This window comes from Symphalangus syndactylus, chromosome 20, assembly GCF_028878055.3.
Source record: "Symphalangus syndactylus isolate Jambi chromosome 20, NHGRI_mSymSyn1-v2.1_pri, whole genome shotgun sequence".
Lineage (NCBI taxonomy): Eukaryota > Metazoa > Chordata > Mammalia > Primates > Hylobatidae > Symphalangus > Symphalangus syndactylus.
In genome coordinates, this window is record NC_072442.2 from 22,020,563 (window position 1) to 22,046,267 (window position 25,705).

A 25,705-nucleotide genomic window follows, 5' to 3' on the forward strand; every position below is an offset into this window, starting at 1 on the left:
AGATGGATTAAAGTTGTCTGGATTTTCTCTTTCTTTGAGAAAGACAGCATTCATTTGCACCTGACCTGGGATTTTTATGCTGGGCTGCTGCAGGGGCTTGGAGGAAGAAAGCGGCGCTATCCATGTGCGGTTACTACCGAAACCGAGGAAACTGGGGCTTGCGCTGGAAGTCTGCACCCTCGAGTGAGTTCGGATTCGAGCTGGGCCGTGGGGCCGGGAGATTCAGCACTGGGCTCTAGGTAGCCCCTGGGACGCCCGCGGCCACCGGGCTCGGGACTGCACGTGCGGCTCCCCCCGCGCCTTGCAGATCCTGCAGGGGGCACCAGCTGGGGGAGGTGGAGGCTCCTCCCGCCCGGAGCTGCGCCCCCACCGGCTCTGAGGGTGTAGCCGCCAGCGCCTGGGACTCCCCCTCCCCGCAAAGTGTCCCCGAATTGCACTCTCTGGCCCCGGAGCAGCATCTGAGACAGCCGGGCGCCACGGCAGCCCTGAGTTGGATGTGACCAAGCCCAGCCTGGGGCCAAGTCGTCGTCGACTGTTGCCCTCTCGGACCCTCCCGCCCCCGCCTCGGCCATGGCCCCGGGGATGTCGGGCCGCGGCGGCGCCGCCCTGCTCTGCCTCTCAGCGCTGTTCGCCCACGGTAAGTGTCGCGGCGCGGACTCGGGGTGAAGATGCGGCAGGCGCCGCAGGAGGGGGTACGGGGAAGACTGGGGAGAGGAACACCCACACCCCCTGGACTCGCAGCCGCCACTCCGGGTTTGGCGTCTCTGGCTGCAGCTCGAGTTACCGCCAGCCCCCGAGCCCTCCGGCGAGCTCAGCTGAGGGGACCGAGCTCGGCGCCAGAAAAGGGTGGGGGGAGGGTGTCGCTCCAGTCCTCTCCTGGTTATAAAGAAAGGTTCCAACCCGAAGGGCTGGGGGCGTGTCCGCCCACGGAAATCTAGAGGGATCCGAGGGATCCTCTGGATCGCGTCCAGGCCGCCCCCCGCCCCCGTCTCCCCCTGTGGCCGGCCGGGCTGGAGGCTGTTGGGATCCGCCGGGATCGCATCTTTCCCCGCCCCGGGCGCGAAGGCCGGTGCGGGGCCGCGGCGCCCGTCGCCTCCCTTCCTGCGGCGGTCCTCGGGAAGGGAAGTAGACTGACTCCGGGCCGGGGAGACGCCGCGGCTCGCACGCCCTCGGTCCTGTGAGCTGCATCTAAATGGCCGGCTTAGGCGAGCCTGGAGGGCGGGGGTCTGGGCAACGGCACAGGCCGGGGCCGCGGGCCGCGCGCGGAGGGAGCGGGCTCCGCGCTCTCGCGTTCTGCAATCTGTTGCGTCTGCTCCCCAGGCTCGCCTCGGGCTCCGCGGTAATGGGGGTGGGAGAAGGAGGGATTGGGGTTGGCGCGCTTTGGCGGTGGGACAGCGGGCATACGGGTGGGGGGCAGCGGGTTTTTGAACAGCCCCCAAGATTGGGAACTCAGACCAGACGGAAGGAGGCTGCAGCGGGCCTTCCGCAAGCTGGAGACGCTCCAGGAGGCGAGGGGCACAGACCGAGGTGGGAGGGAGAGAGCTCCGAAAGGAGAGTGAAGAAGCGGGGCCCTCTGCTCCCTCCCAGTGTGAAACCAGCCGACCTGGGATACATTTTCTCAACCAGCAAGGCGTGGCGGGGTTGGGGGGCGGGGGTGTTTCGATGTTCCACGCTCAGGGGAGAGCCTCAGGCAGGATGGAGGGCGCTTAGATGGAGGGGGCAGTGGGCTCTCCGCATTGGTGGAGAGCCCTCGATGTGCCGGGCTCAGCTCTTGCCCAGATCTGCCCAGTCCCTAAGAGCCTGCTCAAGCTCGCCAGGAGTGTGCTCAAGGTCTCTAACCAGCGGCCCCTTTCACCCTGACCAAAGTGCATTCTCAAGGTTGAGAGAATAAGAAAAGGAAGGGGCTCTCGGAATCGTAGGGTCCTGGGGCTAGGAGGGGGGCGGGGAGCAGGCAGACCTCCCTCTATGGGTGGCTTGGTTATTCCCGGCTGAGGTGACTCCAGGGGGGTTGTTCTGCGTTCAGTTCACCAGAAACAGCTAACCTCAGTTCTCAGAGCAGCGTGCCAGCAGGGGGCGAGGGTGCGGTGGGGGGAAGTGGGAGCATAGCGGGGAACCAGAAATCTCTAGGCTCTGTGTGCAGCACTGAGAATGAAGGTTGGGGAGAGGCAGGTCGGCTGCCTGTCTGCGCACTGGAGCTGCATGGGCTGCGCTTGTGACCTAGCACTGGCCGGCAGGGAGTTTCCCTGCCCAGTAAGAGGAAGCCCAGAAACCCAGGCCTGAGTCTAGGTGGGTTCTTCCCCTCTTCTTACATCTTGCTGTCGGAGTTCCCTTCCCAAAGCCCAGCCATGGTGTCACCTCAAACGCTGGTGATGGGCAACTCAAACTCTGTCATTAGGGCCCCTCTGCCCACCTTCCCGATCCCTGAGCCTGAAATTAAAGATCCCTTTCCCTTCCTCAGCTGCCAGAATCCTGCCTGCTCCTAAGACGCAGTTCCAGCTGGGCCGTAGCCTCCTGGCTGCCTTCCCTTGGTCTTGCCCTTGGCCTCCTTTTTTCCTTAGGCACCAGTGCCCTCTCTGTGCCCCAGTAGTCCTGGATTGGTGGAGGCAGAGCCATGGGCTTATTCCCTGTCTCTCCACACAGCCAGTGCCTAACACAGTGACAGCACACATAGGGCAGAGGGCTTGGCTGCCTGAGCAGAAAGAAGGTATTTGAGGAGGTAGGGTCTGAAACACCCTACTGAGCAGACATTTCCCCTCCTGACTATCTGGCTCCCTTTCCAAGCTCCTTCCCTGAGTCCTGAACTCTCTTCTCTATCCCATGTCTCAGTCTCCCCTGCCTCAGAGAAGGGTGCCAGCAGACACTTAAAACTTGGGGGATCCCCCAGATGGGTAAGGTCAGTATGATAGAAATCCCCCCACAGTAAACCCCATCTCCCCTGGGCCGCCCTCCTCCTCCAGGGCTGCCTGACACTCACCTAGCCACCCGTTCCCTCTGTTAAGAGTAGGGTCCAGGGACTTTGTCTCCCCTTAAGCTGACTCTTGGTTGGGGTTCCTGGGCTTTCCTAAAATGCTGGGAGGCAGAGGGACACTTGCAGTTTTCTGTGCCTGGCAGGCAATTGGGGTCACAGGGTTCTGACCACACAGGGTTCTGACCACACAGCCAGACTGGCAGCCAAGTAGCCTGGGTTTCAGTCTGACTCTGGTGCCGCCAGGCAGGGTGACCTTGGGCTGCCTCCCTCACATTCCCCATCTTCCACAGGCAGCGTGGTCTCTGGCCTTTCTCTCCCCTTCCCAGTTTCTGCCAGGACTCCTGGACAGAGACCATGTGTGAATGGAGCCCCACTACCTTTTCAGGGCCCAGTTCAGCCCATGAGATAGGCAGAGTGGTGTGTTTGGGCTCCTCTACACTGTTCCCAGTCTCCAGGCTTCTTCCAGGGAACATCTGTGAAGGCCACTTTCTTGTATCTAATATTTGGGGAGACTCCCAGCCCCACTGTTAGTTCAAATAGGAGTTTAGGGGTCAGCGTGGTGGATAAATCTGTTAGAGGGCTGATTATGTCAGCTCCCTACTCAGGAACCATTACTGGTTCCCCACAGCCTCTAGGATCAAGGGTACACTACTCATTGCCCTGGCATCCAAAGCCCTTTATGATCTTGTCCCAATCCAGATCTTCACTTCCAAGATACTGGCCTCTCGCCATCCTCCATGTGCCCTATGAGGTATTGCTTTTCTCACTTTCTTGCCTTTCTGCTTTTGCACCAGCCAGTCCCTCCATCTGGAATACTTTGCCTCCGGAAATTCTCACTTAACCTTCAAAGCTGAGTTCAAATGTCACCTCCTCCAGGGAGCCTCCCTAGATTACCACCTAGCTTCTCACCAGCAGTCCCCATACCCCGATAGAAATAAATGAACTTTTTCCATGACTTCTTTGGTACTTCATGCTACCTTTCTAGCACTTCTTCCTGATAGGCTGCTGTGTGAGGGGTATACATGGGCATGCTTACCTGTGCAATCCTCCTGATCCCCACATTCTTGCATTTAAGGCAGGAGCCATGTCTTCTATGTGTTTTCATGGCTCTCCAGTGTTTGACACATAGCAGGTGCTCAGAAGAAATGGATGGGATAGGAGGACAACTCTGTATTGAGGGACCCTCCCAGCATCAGTTGAAAAGGGAGCTCTAGGGTAGAGGGCAGAAGAGGGGCAGGGGAGGAGATGGAGAGATACCACAAAGAGAGTAAGAGGATGGAGCAGGCCCATGCCATAACCCTTGAGTGTGCACATACAAGACCCACGTGTCTCCGGTGACATGTTATGACATGGTCCCACAGGATACAAATGTAGTGTCCAGGGTCATTCTGAATACATGATCTCAAAACATGTGTCCTCACCCCCAGGATCCCCAGCCCAGCAACCTTGAGTTTCTCCTGCAGGTTGTGTCCCATCCCCCAATCACCCAAGCCCTGAGCCCTTTTGGAGATGCAGGAGGAACGCAGCAGGACAGGGTAAGCACCAGCCCTTGGGAGACCCCCTTATTGCCGGGCATAAGGGATGATGCTTGCTTCCCCTCTCCCACACCCATCTTTCTTCTGGCCACACGCAGCTGTATTCACAACACAGCCTTGTTAATGTTTAAGACCAGTAGGTGGGGATGTGTTATAAACTTCGTGGCAGAAAATGAGCTTTATTGGAATCCATTCTGAGGATGGCTGGTGCTTTGCTGTGGGAGATAAGGCCACTGTGGAATATCAGAGCTGGACTTGGGTGTCTCCTAGGCCCTTGCTGGGGGCCTATCTGGAACTGATAGACCCTGGACTTGAGATTGGTAGCGAGTGCTGGTGATGCTGCAGAAACTGAAACCCTGAGAGGCACCAACTCCCACCACTGGGGTCTGGCCTACCTACCTGGGGCAGGGGAGTGTGCATTGGGGGCAGGGTCTCACCTTGTTGCCCTGCACATAATGATGTCCAAAACACTGAAAGAGGAACCACAAAATCCAACCTCATGTGGATGAGGAAATGAACACACAGGGAAGGGACTGGCCAAGGTCACTCTGCAAGTTTGTTCTGGAATCAGAACAAGCACCAGAGCCCAAATGGGGCTCCTGGCTTGGCTGTCTGTCCCAGACTCCTCAACAGATTCCACCACCTCTGCTATCCCCTCTCTCTGCAGCTTCTTCCAATGATGAGCTTCTAGCCTCAAGCCAGCCTCTGGTTGCAAGCAGTCATGATAATCAATCACTAGTAGCATTCATTAATAAACCTTACCAAGTGCTATGAAAGAAATGTGAGGGGTTCCAGACCTGATCCCCAGCTCTTTCAGTAGCTCAAAGTCCAACTGGGGGGAATGAGACAAAGGTCCAAAGTCTTGAAATTCAAAGCAGTTTGAAATCACACAATCCTCAGGATACAGGATATCTGGGTTCAAACCCTGACTTTGTCATCAGTTTGCTGTGGATGATGCCACAGGAATTTCACCTACTTCTCTGGGTCTTGTTTTCTTGCTCTCCCAAATGAGAGGGGGTGGGGCCCTCCAAGCCCCCTTCCAACTCTTTTGTTTTGTGATGGAGAAGCCCCTTCTTACCTCCCTAATCTTTCTCTGTCCAAGCACACGCCTCTCTCCCCTGATTCCTGCAGCCGATGCTAACAAGTGGAATAATCGTATTCTTGCTCCCCAGGGTCTTCCTTACTTCTTCCTTGCCCATGCTCAACACAGAATATTAATAAGAGATTAATGAACCAGTTGTGTGTGTGTGTGTTTTTAGGAACATAAATTTCTTTAAAAATTTTCCTTCTCTGTCTTTTTAAATGAAAAGAAAAGTAGGCCTTCTTATCACCAATTCAGCTGGCTCTGCCATACTCCAGCAGTCCCCAAGGATGGGACAGTGTATCACAGAGCACCAACACTCAGCTAGCTACTGCATGGGTCTCTGGGGGACAAATGGACTGCCCAGAGAAAGTGGGGGACTCAGCCAAGTGAGGCCAGTGTTGCAACAAGTGGGGACAAGCAAGCCATTAGAGTGGTCTCAGCACCCACAGTCCGAGTCCGGGCACCATTATGCACCAGCCACACTTTCTGCTGTCTCATTTGACCCTTTCAGCTCCCCACCACCACCACTTCCCACCCACTCTCTGCCATACACACTTCCATCCCAGGCCTTGCTGGCTAGCAGACAACCCAGCAAGATGAAGTGCAAAATGGAAGCAGTTACCTAGATAATTCAATGCTTGTTGCACGAATGAATGAGTGCAAGGATGAATAATTCAATGCAAAAAAAAAGGGAAGTAGAAAAGATAATTGAAGAAAATCTCTTTTTGCCTAAATTATCTAGGACATTACCTGCCCTCAAAAAGTTCTGCTTTTTATCAAACTGCAATCCTTCCTGCTGCATTCGCACCCACACTTTTTTTGGCCTGTGAGAATGAGCGACTGGTTATTCTCTTCTCTTATATGACTTTTTTTTGTTCAGTTCAAACTGATGGCAGAGGGCAGGATGTGTGCTTGCTGGCAGAATTTCTCAGATTTTCTGTTTCCCTGGGCCTATCTTTCACGACCACTGGAGCTGGAGAATGAGGTTACCAGGATGGATAGGATGACTCTTAAAATGGTCCAGGTTCTCAGCAGTATCTCCATCCAAGAATTCCCAGAACTGAACATCAGACCCCACGGGGCCCTGGCCCTGAGAGAACAGGCAGCTAGGATACCCCACCCTTACTCCTAAACCCCTCCCCAGGAACACAGCCCTGGGGCTGGCCAACCCTTAAACAGAATTAATCACAGTCACAGAGTGGCAACCTCTCTCTTTTTCTGAAGAAGAAAAGCGGTGGCAGTGGCGGGGGGGAATGGTTCTTGCACTTGGGGAGAACCCAGTATAACAAGGGAGGCAAATTTCCATCTTCAGAGAGGCCCCAATAAGATGAGGGAGGCACAGTTCCAGATCTCAGGGGTAGCGTTTATTCCTTGCATGGTGAGGGTCTGATGGTGACTGATGACCACTTTGCCCAGAGACTGAGAACCCCACAACCTTCTCAGCCCCTCCTGGTCTCTCCTTCCCTATCTCAGCCCCCAGGGTTTTGGGGGAGCCTGGATCTGGTCCAGAAGCCAGTGTATTTTTAGTAGCTTGGTACAGGTGATGCAGCAGCCTTGTCATGGTGGAAGAATGGTGTTGGTGGGAGGTAGGAGTGCAGGTGCACACTCATGTGCACACCCACTCAGTCACGGCCACACACTGCTAAGCTTGAGCATTCTAACACTTCTCCAGTTCAGATCCATGGTGGCTTTGTTTGTCACAGTGGCTGCTATGTGAAGGCAGCACTGTGATCCCCTTTTTATGCAAGGCAAAGCTGAGGCTCAACAGAGTCCTGGCCACACTGGCTTTTGAAGTCAGGTTTTCTGACCCTGCCTTCGGAGGTCTTCTTGTCATACCTCTCTGTCTCCTGCCAACAGAATCAGCACAGATGCAGGCAGCCAGCCATGCGGGCCCATATACCTGAGTGAGTCCTGCCGGGTGCTGTCAGGGCCCACTGACCCTCCAGTTTCCTCTGAGCCTTTCTCTTCCCTTGCCCTCCATGCTTCTTTTGGTCCCTCGAATAAGTCATACTCTTTTGCATGTCACAGTCTTTGTGCATGCTGTTCCCTCTGACCAGAACACTCTTCCACTCCATTGCCTACTCAGCTTTCAGGGCAGAGCATATCCACCACTTCTTCCTGGAAGCCCATCCCTATTCTAAGAACAAGGACCCACTAGACCCACTACCCACTGCAACTCATTGCAGATTTGCCGTGGTTTTAATTCTGCAATGCCCGGCTTCCTGCTGACCAAAAGCTCAAATAGACCTGGACCATGTGTGATCTCTTCCCTGCCTCTGTATTCCCAGAGTCTGTCTGAGAGGTGATGTCTGGAATAAACTAGGCAACCAATGACTTGTCAAATGAATCAATGAATGAATCATTGTGCACATACAGGCACACAGAGACATTGTCACTCAACAAGTATTCAGTTAGTGCTTACTACGTGCCAAGCACTGTTCTAGGCATTTGGTTGTAGTCAGCGCACACAACAAAAATCCCTGCATTCATGGTGGCTATGTTTGTCACAGGAGGGATGCACAATATACATTCTTATGTATATTGTGGGTGGGGAAGGCAGACAGTAAATAATAAATACATTGAATAAGTGAATTATATATGTTCAAAGGCAACAAGTGGGTTTTGTTGTTTCCTTGTTGTTGTTTTTCTGAGACGGAGTCTCGCTCTGTCACCCAGGCTGGAGTGCAGTGGTGCCATCTCGGCTCACTGCAACCACTGTCTCCTGGGTTCAAGTGATTCTCCTGCCTCAGCCTCCCGAGTAGCTGAGACTGCAGGTGTGCACCACCACACCTGGCTAATTTTTGTGTTTTTGGTAGAGACAGGGTTTCACCATGTTGGCCAGGCTGGTCTCGAACTCCTGACTTCAGGTGATCCACCCACCTTGGCCTCCCAAAGTGCTGGGATTACAGGCAAGTGCTATTTTTTTTTTTTAAGGCAGGGAAGTAGGGTAAGGGGAATTGGGAAATCTAAGGTGGGTGTGTGGGTCATGGGAGGGATGCGTAGCATTAATACCAATGATCAGTTGATAGAATGTCCTTCGGCAAAGACGTTAAGGAGGTGAGAGAGAAACTAAGTGAATATCTGAGAGCCTTCGGGGAGGAGGGACCAGCCAGGATAAGAGCCCTAGGGGGAGTGGGCTTGACCATTCAGAGAACAGCGAGGAGGCCAGTGGGGCAGAGCGCCTGGACAGACCAAGAGGGAGGGGAAAGGGCCAGGGTGCCCTTGTAGGAGCAGTGACTGGTAGGCTGAGGGAAATAGGGAGCTTTCATGATGGAGGCCACAAGCCGGCTGTTCTCATCTGCTCAGGGCACGTGGGATGCTAAGCAACCTTCAGTGTATTTCGCAGATTTGGATTTTCTTACTAATTACCTACCTTTACAAAAAATCAGTTCAAGAGCAGGGATTACATGCACTTGTTTGGCCTGTCTGATCTTACACCACTCTGATTTGGGGAGTGCGATAGTGGCAGGTGTGGGGGTCCTTGTGTTCAGGGACTGCGAAGTCAACTTCTTCTGAGTCCCTGAGCACCCCGCAATGGCCCTGGATTACCTGTTGCTCTGACCTCACTGCCTGTTGCCGTTCTATGTCTGCAAATGCCTTATTTGGTGGTCCCTCCACCCACTACCGGAGCCCTGCCACCGCATGATGGCTGCAGCCCACACCTCCTAGCCAAGGAGGTGACCTGCCCCAGGATGACCACATTGTCCCCTCCCCTGTCTCTACTGGGGAGAGGCTGGCTTATGGGGTCTTTGTCCAAAAGCAAGGAACTATTGGATTGGAAATAGGAAAAATGGCCATTTTCTCAGCTGCCAACACAGCAGAGAAATGATCTCAATTTTCTATGGCTATACTCGGCAGGATAAAAACTGCCATGAGCCAGCCCCGTCCATGAGAGGTCTGAAATGCTGTGGGAGGTGGTGGGGCGAGAGGCAAAGGTACTGGCATGGTGCAGAGGACTGGGCTCCGTCCTGGGGCATTGCCAGCCCTCCTGCCTGGGAAGTTCACCCCCATCTCCAGCCACCACTGACCACACACCTGTGTCTGAGCAGTTATTGAACTAGCTAGTTATTTCAATGGCCACATATAAACTGAGCACCTGCTACGAGCCACAGCCTGTGCTGGACACCAGGAATCTCCCCTCCTCCCCCTGATCGCCCGGAGCTGCCTGTGGACTCTATTCTCTCAGCTTGGTCCCAACACTTGCAGCTTTCCTTCTCCACTCTCACCCTTTCCCTATATTCAGCTCTAAAACCAACCTGTCTGCTGTCCTCACTTCCACATCTGCACAGATTGTAATAAAATGCAGAGTCATAGACATGTTGCAAAGGATACAGAGCATTGTGGAGGAAGAGGGAGAAATCTCATAACTGTTAGAGGGATCGGGGAGGCTTCATGGAAGAAGTGCCACTTTAGGAGCCCTTGACTAAGTTCTAGAATTCTGCTTCTGAAGACTAATCAGCCAGCATCTACTGTTTGTCTGATACCCTGGATAAGATAAAAACACAGGGCAAAAATGGTCACTGGCCAGCTAATTCTCAGAGTCTTGGTGGGAGAGAGCCAAAATGCCTGTGAGGAAATAGCAAGATACAATGCTAAATTCAGGGTATGTAATTGGTAACTCTTTACCTGGGTGATCTTTAAAGACTCCTCAGAACATGGAGTGCTGGGGAGCTGTACAGAGTTATGGAGTGAGGGAGTGACATCATCAAAGCAGGGTTCTCAATAATTACTTGGTCAGGGAACAATTGGCAGATTGGAGCAATGCTAAAGGAAGTGTTGGCAGCATCTGATCTGAGAGTGGGGGTCTTGGGATGGGAAATGAGCACTAGAAGTCATCTGAGGCACCACCCCGCGGCAAAGAGCTCACCGTTAGAACCAGAGGGATGCATCTGAGTGTGAGTGCTGACTCTGCCGCTTACCAGCAGCCTGACAGGTTTCCCCTCCTTGGTTTCCACCTCTGTAAGACTGGATGGCAAATTGAAGGTGAGGAGCCCGCAGCATGAAGGCTCAGTACGTGGAAGTGTCTTTATTATTTTAGCAGCCAACGCCTGGAGAGCAGAAGGGACATGGCTGTGACTTCACAGCCAGTTCTGACCCCTTGGGGTACAGGAACATCCTTATGGTCTAGTCAGGAGTTCTGAAGAATATGGCCAAGTAGGAGAATCTAGAGAGAGATGGGATCTCCCTCACTATTTTTTTTTTTTTTTTTTTTTTGAAAGACAAGGTCTTGCTCTGTCACCCAGGCTGGAGTGTAGTAGTATGATCACAGCTGGCTGCAGACTCAACTTCCTGGGCTCAAGCAATCCTCCCACCTCCACATTTCCAAGTAGCTGGGACTACAGGCACATGCCATCATACCTGGCTAACTTTTAAGTTTTTTCTCCCCCTGGGGTCTTGCAAATACATCGTTGCCCAGTCTGGCCTCGAACTTCTAGCCTCAAGTGATACTCTGGCCTTGGCCTCCCAAAGTGTTGGGACTATGGGCATGAGCCACCACATCCAGGCTCCCTCACTATTTTTAATGGAGAGCCACCCTCCTCATTCCTCATCCAACAGTCAGCCAGCGGCTGAAGGAGTGGATCCACACAGGTGTCACTGTCAGCATTTGGGCCCCAGGAAGGTCTTAGGAGCCAGTCATGTCAGAGAATCATGGTGGGTCTTCAAGTCACACAAATGTAGGTTGAAATGGTGTGGGCTGCCTGCCCTGCTGCAGTGTAGCTGAGTGACCCTGGAGCACTTGCTGACATCTCCCTGAGCCCCTCCTCCCCAACCTGCACTGGGAGTAATATCTTCTCTCAGGCTGGGCTGCCACATGAATGAGATCCCACGGTGTGTTTAGAAGCATCCAGAACAAACGCTACGTGCCTGCTGGAGGGGCTCGGTAAACTGGGGTCTTTCCGTCCTTTCTTGCCTAGAGCCAGGCCTTACTGCTGGGAAGCATGTTTAAGACAGTGCCAAAGACTTCCCGGAGAGCTGTTTTCTGGTGGTTGGGTTTTTTATTTTGTTTGGGATTTTTTTTTTAACCCTTGATGCCTCTAAGCAAGATGCTGCTTGTTTTAAAAACAGCAGTGGCCAGCTGCTGGCCCCCACCCTTTCTCCCTCCCCACTTTCCTCCCCAGGAAAGCAGTCACAGGCATCGCCCCATGTTCCCAGTGCTTCTGCAGCCCAGCCGGGGTGGAGGAGGCATTCCTGGGTCCAGCAGCCGGCCCCCATCACAATGCTAAAGTTGTACCCAGCTGGCAAGCCCACTGCTTCCTGAAATTTGCATCCTCCCTATGGTGGCCCCTAAGGTGGGTATAAAGTCTGTCTACACACTGCCAGGACAGCACTGCCATTGCCAGATAGCAGGTCTAGGGTTATAGGGAGTTTCTGACAAGGAATACAGGCCTCCCTAATCTGCAGCCTGAAGGTGTATGGGGAAAGATACAGGCTTGAACCCTGAAGATCCTGGAGCAGGAGCCTCCTAGTCCACTCCTAGCAGGATGGTCAGGTGACCATAGACATATTACTCTTTAGTTTCAGTTTCTTTATGTGCAAACAATAAGAAGAAAAACCTACCCATCTTGCAGGGTCGTTGAGGATGGGGCCACTGCAGTTATGCACTCTGCCTGACACTGTTAGTGCTCGCTCAGTAAATGGTTGCCATAATGAGTATTTCATAATGATATCATTGGCATCAAGGAACCCTTAGGAGTCACCTCAGACAAACCTGATCCACCCAGAGGGTCCCCCACCTCCCCGCATTCCCACCTCTGGTGTTGCTCTTTCCACCACTGTTCTCTCAGCCAACTGCATGCTCTGTGATAAACCCTTCCTCCCAGTGGAATTTTGTTTTCTTGTCTTTGAAACAGAGGTTGCTGAGCAGCGTCAGCACTGTCCAATAGAAACATAACACCAGCCACGTATCTCACTTAATCTTGTCTAGTGGTCACATGAGAAAAAGCGAAAAGAAACAGGTGAATTAATTTTAATAGTATGTTTTAACCAATATGCCCAAACAATTGTCATTTCAACATGTAATCAGGGCCAGGTGTGGTGGCTTGTGTCTGTAATCCTAGCACTTTGGGAAGCTGAGGCCAGAGGATCCCTTGAGACCAGGAGTTCGAGACCACCCTGAGCAACAAAAGAAAACCCCGTCTCTACATTAAAAAAAAAAATACATTATACTGAAACAATCAAAAATAAAAGCATGTAATCAGTATAAAAGATTATGAATGAGATACTTTGTTCTTTTCTTTTGTATTAAATCTTCAAAATCCCTTGTGCGTTCTGCCTTTCCAGCAGCATATCTTCATGCCAACTAGCCACATTTTAGTTGCTCCACAGCCACACGTGGTGAGCGGCCACCCAACAGGACAGTACAGGGCTGGATGCTGCCCACGGGCTTATCCATACCCAGTTCTCCTATTGGAGGTATTTTCAGGGCCTCGGAGTCAGTGCTCTGGGACTGATGAGCTGAGCCCACTCACCTCCTGCTGTCCTTTTTGGAAATCCCCTGCCCAGCTCAGTGCCTGCTCAGCCCTTTCTCAGCTCTGGCATGATTTGTGCTGGAGATGATGACTCTCATCCATTCAGAGGCAGCAGCTTCCAGGGCCAGGGTAGGCAGCTCCCAGCTGCCTCCTAAGGCCACTTTCCCTTCCGCTCTGCCAGGAGATCCTGTAAACCACAAGTCAAATCACCACCCTACTGCTCAGAACCACCTCACTGAGAGTGACAGCCAAAGTCCTCATGGTAGCTCACACCACCAGCATGATCTGTCCCTTTTCCCGACACTACTTCTTTGACCCAATCTTCCCCTTCACCTGCTCAGCTCCGGTCATGCTGGCTTCTTTTCTGTCCCTGACATGCCAGGCACAGAGCCTCAAGGACTTGGCTGGCCCTTGCTGCCCCTCAAATAAACACGATTCCCCCCTCTTACCTCCTACCTCTTTCAGGTCCCTGCCTGGTCCCCCTCTATCTAAAGCAGCCCTGCCCATTTTCGCTCTGTCCCCTGACCCTGCTCTGCTTCCCTTCACCTGACAAATGACATGGTTATGTGTCCCATTGGAATGGAAGCCCTTGAGAGCAGAGGCCATCTCTGTTTTGCTCACTGTTGTATCCCCAACCCCTGGGGCCTGGTACAGAGATGCTCAATAATGATCTGTGGGATGAATGAATGAACCTGGGAGCCTACTCCTTCCCACCCGCTAACCCTTTCCACCCAAGGAGTCACTGGGAAGACAGACTGGGTGACGTGATTGGCAGTAACCAGAGAGAGAAAATATATTCCTGCATTCACTCATTAACACGTTCATCTGCCATGTCCCAGCTGTGTGGTCTTGGAAATATTGCTTAAATTCTTGGTGGCTCCGTTTCCACATTTATAAAATGGGATAATAAGAGTGCCTTTCTCATAGAGTTGCTGTAATGAATAAATGAGTTAATGCATGTAAAGTGCTTGGAGCAGCGCCTGGCTTGTAGGAAGTGCTCAAATAGACACTCGCTATTGTTTCATTCAGCACATGTTTTTTTTTTGTTTGTTTGTTTTTTGTTTGTTTGTTTTGTATTTTAGAGACAGGGTCTTGATCTGGCATGATCATAGCTCACTGCAGCCTCGAACTCTTGGGCTCAAGTGATCCTCCTGCCTCAGCCTCCAGAGTAGTAGCTAGGACTACAGGTGCATGCCACCATGCCCAGCTAATTGGTTTCTTGGGGTTTTAGTTTTGGAGATGCAATTCTAATGATGTTATCCAAGCTGGTCTTGAGCTTCTGGCTTCAAGTGGTCCACTCGCCTCAGTTTCCCAAAATGCTGGGGTTACAGGTGTGAGCATGTTTTTGAACGCCTACTGCACACCAAGCACTGTGACAAACACCAGGCATGCAGAGATGAAGACACAGTGGCTGGCTGATATGAGACAAGGATGCAGATAATTTCAGTGCAGTGTGATCAATGCCAGGGTGCTGGAGGAGCAGGGACTGGCCTACCCGGACTTTGGAAAGGGCCAGGTATGGCTGCCTGTCATTCCATAGGAACCACTGCCAAAATCTATGTGAACTGGTGAGTTGAGTTCCAGCAGCGTCATGGAGTAACATTTCATCCAGAGCTTTGCCCATTCAGCCACTGCAGTGTGGTGAACAGAGCACAGCCTAGGAGTTAGGAACCTCGGCTCTGACAGCAACCTGATAGGAGTCACTTTTCTTCCCTAAACTTCAGTCTTCTTACCTGTAAGGTGGTCTATAATGAACAGTGCCCACCTCTCAGATCATAAGAATTCAATGAGCTGATGGGTATAAAGTACCAGCATGTGCCTGGATGCTCAATAAACAGGAGAGATACTCTGATTATCCTCATTATTGGTACCAGCCAATGGGAAGACCTCCTTATAGGGTGCCCTGCATACAGCTGGCACTAGATCAGTGTGTGTGGACCTGCACTGAGAGCCTGTGTGTACTCTGAATTCCTCTCTGGACTCTGGCACAGAGGGCTTCACAATGAGGTGTGATCTTTAAAGTCAAAGAAACATGGGACAAGGGCTGGCAGGGAGATTCAGGCCCCTCTCACCTGGAACCATTTCTGTTTTAAAGATGGGAAAACCGAAGTCCAGAGAGGTGAGGAGTTATAAAGCCAGGGTTAAGACCCGTGTGCCTGACTCCCAGGCCAGTGGGCTCCTTCTCATGTCTTCTTTGGTTTCACATGAGGGTATTGACAGGGGCAGCAATGCCAACAAGTGCTGAAGGAAGTTGGTTGGTCACAGCTGTGGGTACCCTCACCTCTGGCTTCCCCAGGGACTGTGTTTGGGGAGGCGCCTCAGTAGGCCTGGTATTTACATCGAGTAACCAGATTCCATCTCCAATAATCATATCACAAACAGCATGAAATCTGAACCATGGGGAAGGCTTTGCTAAATGTGTAACTGGTTTTCTTATTTTTCCCTCCATTCCCCTCCCTCGGACCCCAGCCCCTCTCTCCCTCTCACGTCTCTCTGTCACACACACACACACACACACACACGACTTGCATTCCCCCAGGCAACCGGTGCAGGCCTCTGATTCCAGCCCAGTGAAGGCCATCTTTAGAAGAAAGATTTCCCCTGTCTGGGGTGTGGGCAAGACGAATTGGTATTTGAAGATCAGGTTCTTGCTCCTTGAAGTTCACCACTGTTCCCCACCATGACCAAGGAGTGTGGAGCCCTTGGCTGTTTAAAAATAGCTAAACATCTTATACCATGTAAGCCTCATCCATGAAATTGGCAATCATGATTCCCATTATATGGATGAGGAAACTGAGGCTTAGAGTATGGAAGGGACTGCCAGGTCACAGAGACAGAATTAGCAGGGCAGGACTTTAGCTCAGGAGACAATGTCCTCTACTCTCCCTGGGCCCTAATCCTCTAGGCCTCCAGCCCCTAGTGTCATAGAGGATGTGTCACACCCATTCAGCTTGGTCCCAGTGCCATCAAATTTACCTGTGCAGGTGCCCCAGTCACAAAAAAGGGAAACGGAGGCATGGAATGGCTGACTCATTCCTGGCAGTTGCTTTTCTCCTCACGTGTCTCAGCCCTTGGTCCATCATTTGCTTCCTTTTCCTTAGTCCCTGGCTATTCCCAAGGGGTCTCCCAGCCCTGACGTGTGGGACAGAACCCTGCAGCTCCTCCTCAGAATCCAGATTTTCCTCCACATCTCTGCAAAGCTGATCAGCATGAAACCATTCCTAGGCTTTGCCTTTAAAACTCTTCATCTTTTCTCTTCTCCCTAAACAGCCCCTAAATGATTTCTGTAAATTGCTCTAAGTAGCTCAAAAAAAAAAAAAAAAAAAGGGAAGAAAGAAATAATAATAACTCAGCGACTGACTGCCTGACCGGAATGTCGATGGCTCTCCTCCTGCCTGGCTTCACCTCCCAGCTCCTTCCCACCGAGCATACGGACACACAGCCCCTCTGCTCCAAAGCTAGGAAGGGGGAGCTATGCCTCAGCCTGAGCCCTGCCTCCTCCCTCAGGCAGGAGGCTGCCCCAGTCAGGGCTGCAGCCACCATATCAGACAGGGAGCTCCTCAGGACAGCAGTATCCTCCCCTTCCCTTCCCCTACCACCACCAGACTGGGGACTTTCCCAGGGGAGACCTGTACTTCCCTCATCAGTCTGGGGACTCCTCCAGAGAAGACTGCCTCCTTTTCAGACTAGGGGTTTCCCCAGGAGAGGCTGTGCCTGCCCCAACAGGCAGGGGATTCCCTCGGGGCAGGGCTCCAGGGGCACTCAGAAGCCCCTCTGAGTCTAACTTTCCTTGTTCTGCATCCAGCTCCTTTATAGAGCCTCATTTATTTTACCCCAGGTTAGAAATCTAGGTTCTGATTCCTAGGAAAAAGATCTTAGGATCTTTTTCATTGATTCAGTCAACTATTCATTCATTCATTCCATTCTACAAAGGTTTCCTGAACACCTACTGTGTGCCAGACACTGGCTGGTATGTGCCCTTCTGCAGATGTGGTCCCTTTGAGGAGATCCTGTGGCCAGAGACCCCAGGCATGATTCTTCTTGGGGCAGGGCATCCAGCCCGAGGCTGACACCCCGTGGAGGTGAACCCAGCCTCAGCTCCTGGCCACCATCATGATCTTCATGACCACAGCCTTTTTTCAGTATGGGCCAGGGAGCAGAGGCCAGAGGTAGGAGGACCCCACCAGCTATGGTGCTTCCCGTAAGCCTCTGGCCTGGCCCACCTTTCCATCCATAATCTCCACTCATGCTCTCCTCCACGCTTCCTGCCCATGGAGATCTGCCATCTCCTGGCCACTGGTGGCTGAGATCCTGCCCAGAGACCTCAGTCCTAGCAGCTCAGCCCCTAAAGTGATGGCGTGGCCTTGAGCAAGTCCCTTCCCTCCCTCTGGGCCTCAGTTTCCCTGTCTGACATGTGACAGAATTGGACTAAATCAATGATTTTCTAAAACGTTTTTAGCCAGTAAATTATATATGTAATAGATAATGCATTACAATATATAATATACATTACATATAATACATGTATTATATATAACGCATATATGATACTAGTAAAAGCAGAACTACTGGTTGAAGGCAGAGTGGAGATACCTCCCTAAGGTCTCATCTGTCCCACCTTCCCCTGTCACCCCATGGAAGGCCTTGAGACACCCCCAGAGAGCCCAGCTGGCAAGTCGTTGGTGAATTTGATCCCTTCCTAAGGCCACTTCCGCTGTGCTGCGGGGAGAGGGGTCTGGGTGGTGTTACTGAGCCCATCAGGTGAGGGGACAGTGAGGCAGACATGGCACAGTTGGGGAGACAGTCCCATCAGAGAGTCCCATCACCTGTCTGCCCCCTGATTCCCTGGGGCCCCACTCTGCTTTCTAGCAGGGGTGAAGCCCAGGAGAAGGATTGGCTCTTGCTGGGTGCCCAGCACCCTGTAGGACTGGAATGAGTCCAGCCCCTGATTAGAAATGCAGGCCCCAGGGAAGCTCAGCAGGCAGAGGCGGGGCCTACCCAGGACAGCCCTGCCCGCCCCTGACAGAAGGCGGGATTGTTCCAGATGAGATAAAGCCCCTTTGTCATCCTCCCTGCACTCCCTTTGATGTGCAGAAGGTGGAAGGAGGAGAATAAACACAGACACAGCCCTCTGCTTCCTCTCTGATGTAATTGGAACCCAATTAAGTGAATAATTGTTACAAATGTTGAAATTACCTTCCACCAACTTGGGGATGTGAGCCTGCTCTCAGCAGGAGCCTTTGAGACCCAGGCTGGGACCTGACCCTGGCCTAGCAGTTTTGGGTTTCCCTGGGGTGGGGAGGTGTTGAACTACAGCACTCCTGATTGTCCCGCCAGAAGAGATGCTGGGCGATCCAGTCCAGCCCCTGGCTGCTGCAGACCCTGGCCCCCAGCCTCAGATATTCATTCAGCTAACCTTTACTTACACTTCCAGGGGTTACAGACGCTTGCTCATAGGAGCTGACCTGAGCACTGTCGAGGCATAGACAGGGGTCCCAAGGAGAAACAGAGAGGGAGGGCCCCAACTGGAGCACTGCAAACCTTAGGCAAAGTCTTGCAAGATGGGTGAGAGTGAGGTTCCTGGTTCTGTCCGGAGTGGGTGTCTTCAGAAGAAACTGAGGTGAGGGGTTCTCCACAGCAAGAGGGTATGTGGAGAATCAGAGCATGGAAGATGAATGACTCAGATTAGGACACATTCTAGAAACCTGCATAAGGAACACCCCACCACGGGGCACCCACTAATGCTGCTCAACCCCCACCGTCACCGTAAGCGCAGTTGCACCATCATGGGGCGCGTCCAGTTCTCACCTTCAGGGCTGGTTTATCTGATGGTGGCCTTTGTATTGGGGCTTTTAGGGTATACCAACCTCATTGATGACACTTGCAAAATGAATGGCTGATGCCACTGCTTCTGCCGGCAGTGGGTGGAGGGGAGAGTAGGGGGACAGGGCAGGTGTGAATTTGGTAATGAATTTGGTGGATTCACATGCAGGGAAAGGCAACACTTTTGTGAAAACTAGAACTCAGGCAGTGCTTCTCAATCTTGGCTGCACATTCAAGAGTTTTTTTATTTTTTATTTTTATTTATTATTATTATTATTATTTTATGCCAGTACCTGGGTCCTAGCCCTAGAGATTCTGAATTCACTAATCTAGGCACAGCCAGGGATCCCAGGTGCTTCTAATGGGAAATCAAGACTGAGCCTCACTGCCAGAGCAAGGCTTCCCAAGTGTGGTGGAGGGAGTGAGGAGGGGGCCAGAATCACCTTCTCAGCACCCACACCAGACCTTCTGAATTAGGACGGCTGGGAGGGGCCCGGGGACCTGCATTTTATAAGGCCCTCCAGCATTGTGACAGGCCTAGAGCAGAGGCCCTGATGCTGGGAGCCCTGGTGGGGAGGGGGGCTTGGAGGCCCTGGGGCCAGAGGACAGGACCCCAGGAAGGAAGAGAAACATAGAAAAAGTGTGGAAGATAGACATGTCCTATTTTAAAATAATTTGTAATGGAACCTTTATTCACTTCCTATCTGTCTTCTTTTCTTCCTCTCGTTTACTTTGTCCCCTGTTCTAGGACCCAGAATCCAAGATAATACTCTTAGAACTACTCTTTAGTCTCATTAGACACATAGTAGATGCTCAATAAATATTGACTGAAGGAATTATGGGTAAACTGTTTGGTGGACTAACCTGGAAACGTAACTACTGATAATTGCTACTACTACGCCTGAACTACTACTGATAATATTGTCCCTGTGTGGGAAAGTATTGAAATGTGTTTCTAAGCTCTAATAGCTAATTTCCAATGAACTTTTGATAAGCAGCCCGTTTGTTAAGTTTGAGCATATATGAGTGTGTGTGTGTTTGGGGGGGGGGGCGGGGCAGGGTGGGGAGAGAGAGTTCTGCTCTTGACGAACCCAGCAGGGGATCCACCCTTGGGAGTCTGCCCTGAGGTTTGCCGTGGGGCACCCGGATTGATATTCCCAGTGGGGCATTTATGGAGATGGCAAAGTAGAACAAGGTCAGGGTAGGAGGGCCTGAGTGACTGCTAAGGTGAGAAGCCAAAGAAGGGGAAGCCAAAGAAGGCTGACAGGTCTAGGGCAGGAGGGCCAGGAGTTGGAGTGCGGCCCTGGCAGAACTGGCAGTCCAGGATGGAGCTGTGAAGTACCCAGAGCAGCAGGGCGCCTTGCACATGGCCTTGCCGAGGTGTGCAAGAGCAACCCCAGCAGGTCAAAGGTTCCAAGCAGGAAAGTGATGGATGCACCTGCAGAGGCGGAGCTGTGAGACAGAGGCCATGAGGTCATGGAACCAGGAGGTCGCTGGCAGCCTGGAGCCCCTAGGCCCTCGCCAGCTCAGAGCAGACGCTCACTCTCCATGTTTGCTGTGGGGGAGAAGAAGGGCTGGTCTCCACTGGGAAGCAGGCAGAATCCAGGAGGCCACTGGGCTGGACAAATGGCCTTCCTGCCTTCTCACAGTGTGAAATTTGGGCAGCAACAGCCAACAGGAATCCCAGGGGGTGCGGTTTTCAGGAGGATTTCAGGAGATCTCAATTTGATTCTCACCACATCCCCAACACCCTCCATGCCAGCATTAGTGAAGAAATAGATAAAAAGCTGAAAGAGAGAGAAGCAGAGTGGGTCCAGAGGCCTGGGAGGAGCCTGCCCTTCTGTGAGCCTCTGGAAAGCCCAGGAGGCAGACAGCATCTCGCGAGGGTACTACAGTCAGCCTTTCCCAGTGAATCCCTCCCTCTCCCTGGGGCAGCCATTGAACTCAGAGTGAGGGGCTTGGAGAAGATCCCCCAGTCCCTGATTGCCCTGTCCCAGGCTGGGCTGTCTCTACTGAAGCCAGGCTGTCAGCTCTACAGGGAACTCTGGCCTCTGGCTGGGGGCTGTCTTTGTCCCCAAAGTCCCAGCCCTACTTCTTACTGATGGAGGACTCCAGAGAGGGGGCCATTCACAAGGGAGATGACCCTGATGGCCTTGTGGGAGGGGGCTGTCCCTGACCACACAGGGTGACAGTGATTAAATGCACCAGCAGCTGGGCCATCAGGGCCCTCCCTGCTGCTAATTTGGGTCAATTAAGCCAATTTGTCTTTGTTGACTTGAAGTCGCTTCTCTGTAATGGCTTCAGCCCCTCTGGGGCTTCAGAGGGAAGAAGAGGAAGGAGGCAGTCCCCTGGCTACAGGGCTACCTCTCCCTTCCCCACCCCAAAACCCCAGGCCCAAGTACCTTCCTTAACCTTGTGACCCCTCTCATTGTCCTGCCCGAGGGCCTCCACAGCTGTCATCCCTGCCGATGCCTCAGGGTTAATCTCACTCCACAGATGAGCAATTAGGGGTCCTTTAGAGACGGTGCTACTCCAAGTTAGTGGGAGAGGGGGGAACCCAGCATTTGGACTCACAGTCTAGTGCTCCTCTCCAGTCTCCACAAGGCACTGGGTCCATGGTCTGGCCCCTTGGGCGTCCTGCTACCATGACCCCCTAAGGGGTTCCAGGGAACACCATTTAAAAACCACTTCCTCAGCCCATTAGGCTCCATCTGGTACCCAAAAAATGGGGGAGGCAGGGACCAAAAAATGTTGTCTCCAGAGAGAGACAGCTGCCTCTGCGTGGCCTCCCAGTCTGGGAGAGGACAGAGTCTGAAATGAACAATCGTGCTGCCTTGAAGCTGGCTCTCATGTCCCACTGCCCCCAGGGCTGGCTCAGCCCGCAAGAGATTGAGGCAGCAGCATATTGGGCACAGGTCAGAGACGAGGCTGACACAAGGCTGTGTCCATTCTGAGGCCCCTTCACTTCTCTGGGCCTCAGTTTGCCCATCTCTGGCATCACAGGGGCTGAAGAGGAAGGCTGCAGTAGGCCCCTGCAGCTCTCACATTTGGAGAGTTGGCCTGACAGGGGCCAGGGTGGAGGAGGAGGCTTTTCTCCCTTCTAGCCTAGGAGATGGAGTGCTTCCTCTATGTCTCCATTCTTGACAGGTGAGAGCAGGTGGGACATGTTGTCACACTGGAGACTGGCAAGGACAGGAAGACCCAGAGCTTCAGCATCCCCTGCAGGAGGCTGCAGCTCCAATTTCATCCCCATGGAGCCAATCTGGCAGAGGGAGGGCTTTGCCCAGGGCAGTGGGGTCAAAAGGGAAGGAGCTGTGGTTTCTGGGGAAGAGAACCCAGGAGCCGTACACAGCAGGATTAGTGTCCACCAAGGACAGAATTAGCTGAGTTTCCCTTTCAAACTCGAGATGGCTTCCTTAACCCATCTGTGGCCAGGATCATTGGCGCCAAGGGCAGAAGCTGGGGAAGCAGGTCCACGTGGGATGGAAGTGAGTGGACTGTCATTGCAAAGAGAGATGCCAGTTGCCTCTCCAAGATCTTCCTGGCGGTGCTGGTATCAAACACTAGAGCCAGCTACGTGGGGCCGGGAGGTGTCATTGCCTCCCAGGGAGGCACAGAAGCTGTGTCCTCCCAGCCTAGACCTGTCTTACACAGGAAGGGGGTCATCTTCTGGTGTTAAGTCACTTGCATTAAGTCCTCTTCATGGCTGCATCTAGGCTGACAGAGAGTGGGATGGGCAGGGGTCAGGTTGCGAGACAGGGATGCACGGAGGAGACCCTGACCTCCTAGCCGTCCTCCTGGGGGATAAGCCAGTGTCTGTATCAGATGTGCGTATCCTCAGATTCCTCCACTGCAATGTTAGGGCCTCTAGGGCAGGAGCCTGGAGGGTAACAGACACAGACCATCGGACCCCTAGAAGGAACCTGAGGGAGGGGCTGGCTCAACCCCCCTTGTTATTACTGGTGGGGAAACTGAGGCCAGATGGCTCCCCACAGCTAGCACACTGTACAGATGTGCTCCACAGAGGCTAGAGTATGACTCCCAGGCTCAATTGAGCACTGTTTTCCTAGTCATACTTCAGAAACCTCCATGCCATGCCAGGGACTGCAGGAAGAGGGGCTATGTGCCATGTCTGCTCCTGCACAGGGATCCAGCAGACAGAAGACACAGAGGTGTCAGGCAGCGATGCTGAGTGGACCTGGGTCTGGAGCCTCAGAGGCCATTCCTTCCCTGTGTGGGCTGTGGCAGGGTCCTCCTCTGGCCAGCTCTTCCCTCTGGGTGTTCCTGTCCTCCCCTCCCTGAGCCCTACCTTCTCAGCCTCATGGTGGCTCCTCTGCAGTGCCTGCCACCCTCAGTGATATGCCCTTGTGGGCCTCCATCCCTGGCCATCTCAGCCATACTCACTGTCTGAGCTCCAGCTGACCACTCGTCCACTATCTCCTGTGGTGTACCATGAGTTCCTCACTGTGGGTACCAGCCCCCTCCGCCACCAGGCCTGGTCCCTTCTTTCATCCCCCTCCCTCACTCAATGGAGCCACCCTCCCTCCACCCAGAAGCCAAAGCAGGACAACTGCACCCCTCCCTCTACTCCCTCCTGCCCTGGAGCCCCCTTGGACTGTGCTGCTTTAGAGTAACAGCAACAGCAAGCCTCTTCCTGAGTGCTGGGCATTGTTCTAAGGGCTTTGTTTAATCCTCACAACAACAGTACTTGTACTGTCTTCACTTCACAGGCTCAGAGAAGGCAGTAACATGTCCAAGGTCACACAGCACTGATAACAGTGGGGCTGGGACCAAGTGCAGGCAGAGTCTGAGCTCTTCAGAATGGCTCCTTAGGAAGGGTTCGCTCCTTCTTTGCTGCTACTGCCTGTTGGGGACTCCACATCTCTCCCCTGGACCATGACAGCTGCATTCTGAGCGCTCTCCCTAGTCTTAGTCTCCCCAGCACACCATCCGCCAAGAGAGCCCTTTCCAAAATGAAAATCTGACCATGTCACCAGCATCCATCCACATTTCATAGCTTCCATCTCCCATTGTCTGTGTGGAGGATGAGATCCTTCCAGCTCCTCATGGCAGCATCCAAGACCCCTGTGATCTGAGCTTGCCTATTCTCCTGTGTCATCACCTGAGTCTCATCCTCTCCCTCCAAACATGTGCGCACCCTCTGCCCCCTCCGCCCACTCAGATGACCAACAGCGCCTGGGCTCACTGAGCCCCTCATGCTCTGCCTGGCTGACTCCTGCCACTCTCCCAGCTGAGGATCTGCAGGCTGCCAGCTCTGCACCCGGAGCATCTCCACTAGCTCTTTGTGGGTCTGTCTCCCTCAGAAACCAACTTTGACCTCTCTGTGCCCCTCCTGGCACACAGTAAGTCCTTGAGGGAGCAAAGAAAGGGAAAGAATGCATTTTGAGGGAAGATGAAGTCCAAAGTCTAATGAGAATGATTTATTATTAATAGCAACAGCTAACGTTTATTTCTGAGCACTTCTGTGCCAGGCACTTGCATTTCCTCCTCACGGCAGCCCCATGAGCTGGATGTTCCTGTTGTCAGCACTTTAAAGGACAGGTGGCTGAGGCTCAGCAAGGTTAAGCAACTTTCTCAAGGTCACACAGCTGGAAAGAGGCAGAACTGGGATTCAAAGCCAGGTTTATCTGAGCCCAAAACTTAAGCTGGAGACCTCTACTTTCTGTAACCCACCTGCCAAAGCTGTCCAGAATAACTGGGTGATCCTGGATGGGGCCTGTGGATTCGTAGCCTGCACTGAGAGGGATGTGCCTGTCCTCCACTTCCTAAAGAGCTGCCTGTATTTTCTTATGTAATCGTCCTTGAAGTCCTAAGTGAGTGGATTCAGGTCCCTTGTCACCTACTGTCGCAAGGGCTGTTGGGGCCCTCAGAGCATGAACCGTGTAATGAGTGAGGGTCAGCCCAGCTTCGGAACCATGTGGTGCTTCAAAGCTGGGCCCGGAAAGGTATTTCCTTTTGGAATAAAGTGGTCAGGCGTACTCAGCACCTCCCTCAGTGGGTAGGGTCAGCCAGGAGGAGTGGCCCCTTCCAGGCTAGCTTCTATGGAAGGCCTTCCCTCACCATCCAGAACAGGCCCCACTGAGCCAGCCTCCCCCAAGTACCCCCAGCATCACAGCATCCTGACCCCACCCTGGTGTCCCGCTTGGGCTGAGCACAGACAGGGAACAGCCCTGTGGCTCTCCGAAGCAATAGCTTTGCCTACAGGCAGAGGAAGGGCTGAGGTTATCCTTCAAAGCCCCCCACCATCAGCACCAGGATTCCAAGCATCTAGGAAGGAAGATTTATTCGCTATTGCCACGATAATGCCACATAACAAACCACCCCCAAATCCCATGGCTTGAAACAGCGAGCATTTATTTCTTGTGAGTCGACCAGATGTCTGGGGTTTGGCTGCTCTAGGCTGGGTTCAGCGGGCTGGACTCCCAGCTACTGATTTGGTCTTGGTCTGTTCATGCTTCTCTCCTCCTCTTTAGAACCGACGCTACTTGAGATGTATTCTTCTTGTGGCAAAAAGGCCCAATTGTGCGAGCACGTTTCCAACCTCTACATGCATCCCGTTCATTAAAATCTCATCCACTAAAGCAAGTCCCATGACTGAGCCTGAAATCAGGAGGTGGAGAAGTAGATTCCACCTACCACAAGGCCATGGCAGGAGCGTGGCTATGTCATACTATTCCAGAGCAATGTGGAGAATTGAGTCCGGGCCGGGCACAGTGGCTCATGCCTGTAATCCTAGCATTTTGGGAGGCTGAGGTGGGCAGATCACCTCAGGTCAGGAGTTCGAGACCAGCCTGGCCAACATGGT

The 25,705-nt window shown here is 52.9% G+C and overlaps 1 protein-coding gene across 2 annotated transcripts in view; it reads left to right on the forward strand.

Annotated features, from left to right (window-relative positions):
• The window catches only part of TMEM132E (transmembrane protein 132E), a 58,803-nt gene continuing 33,098 nt past the window's right edge, over positions 1-25,705 (forward strand). For both annotated transcript variants that reach the window (XM_063629942.1, XM_055257518.2), the window contains exon 1: positions 1-637. In XM_063629942.1, the coding sequence (XP_063486012.1) occupies positions 571-637 (67 nt within the window). In that variant the 5' untranslated portion in view covers positions 1-570. The remainder of the gene's footprint in view (positions 638-25,705) is intronic.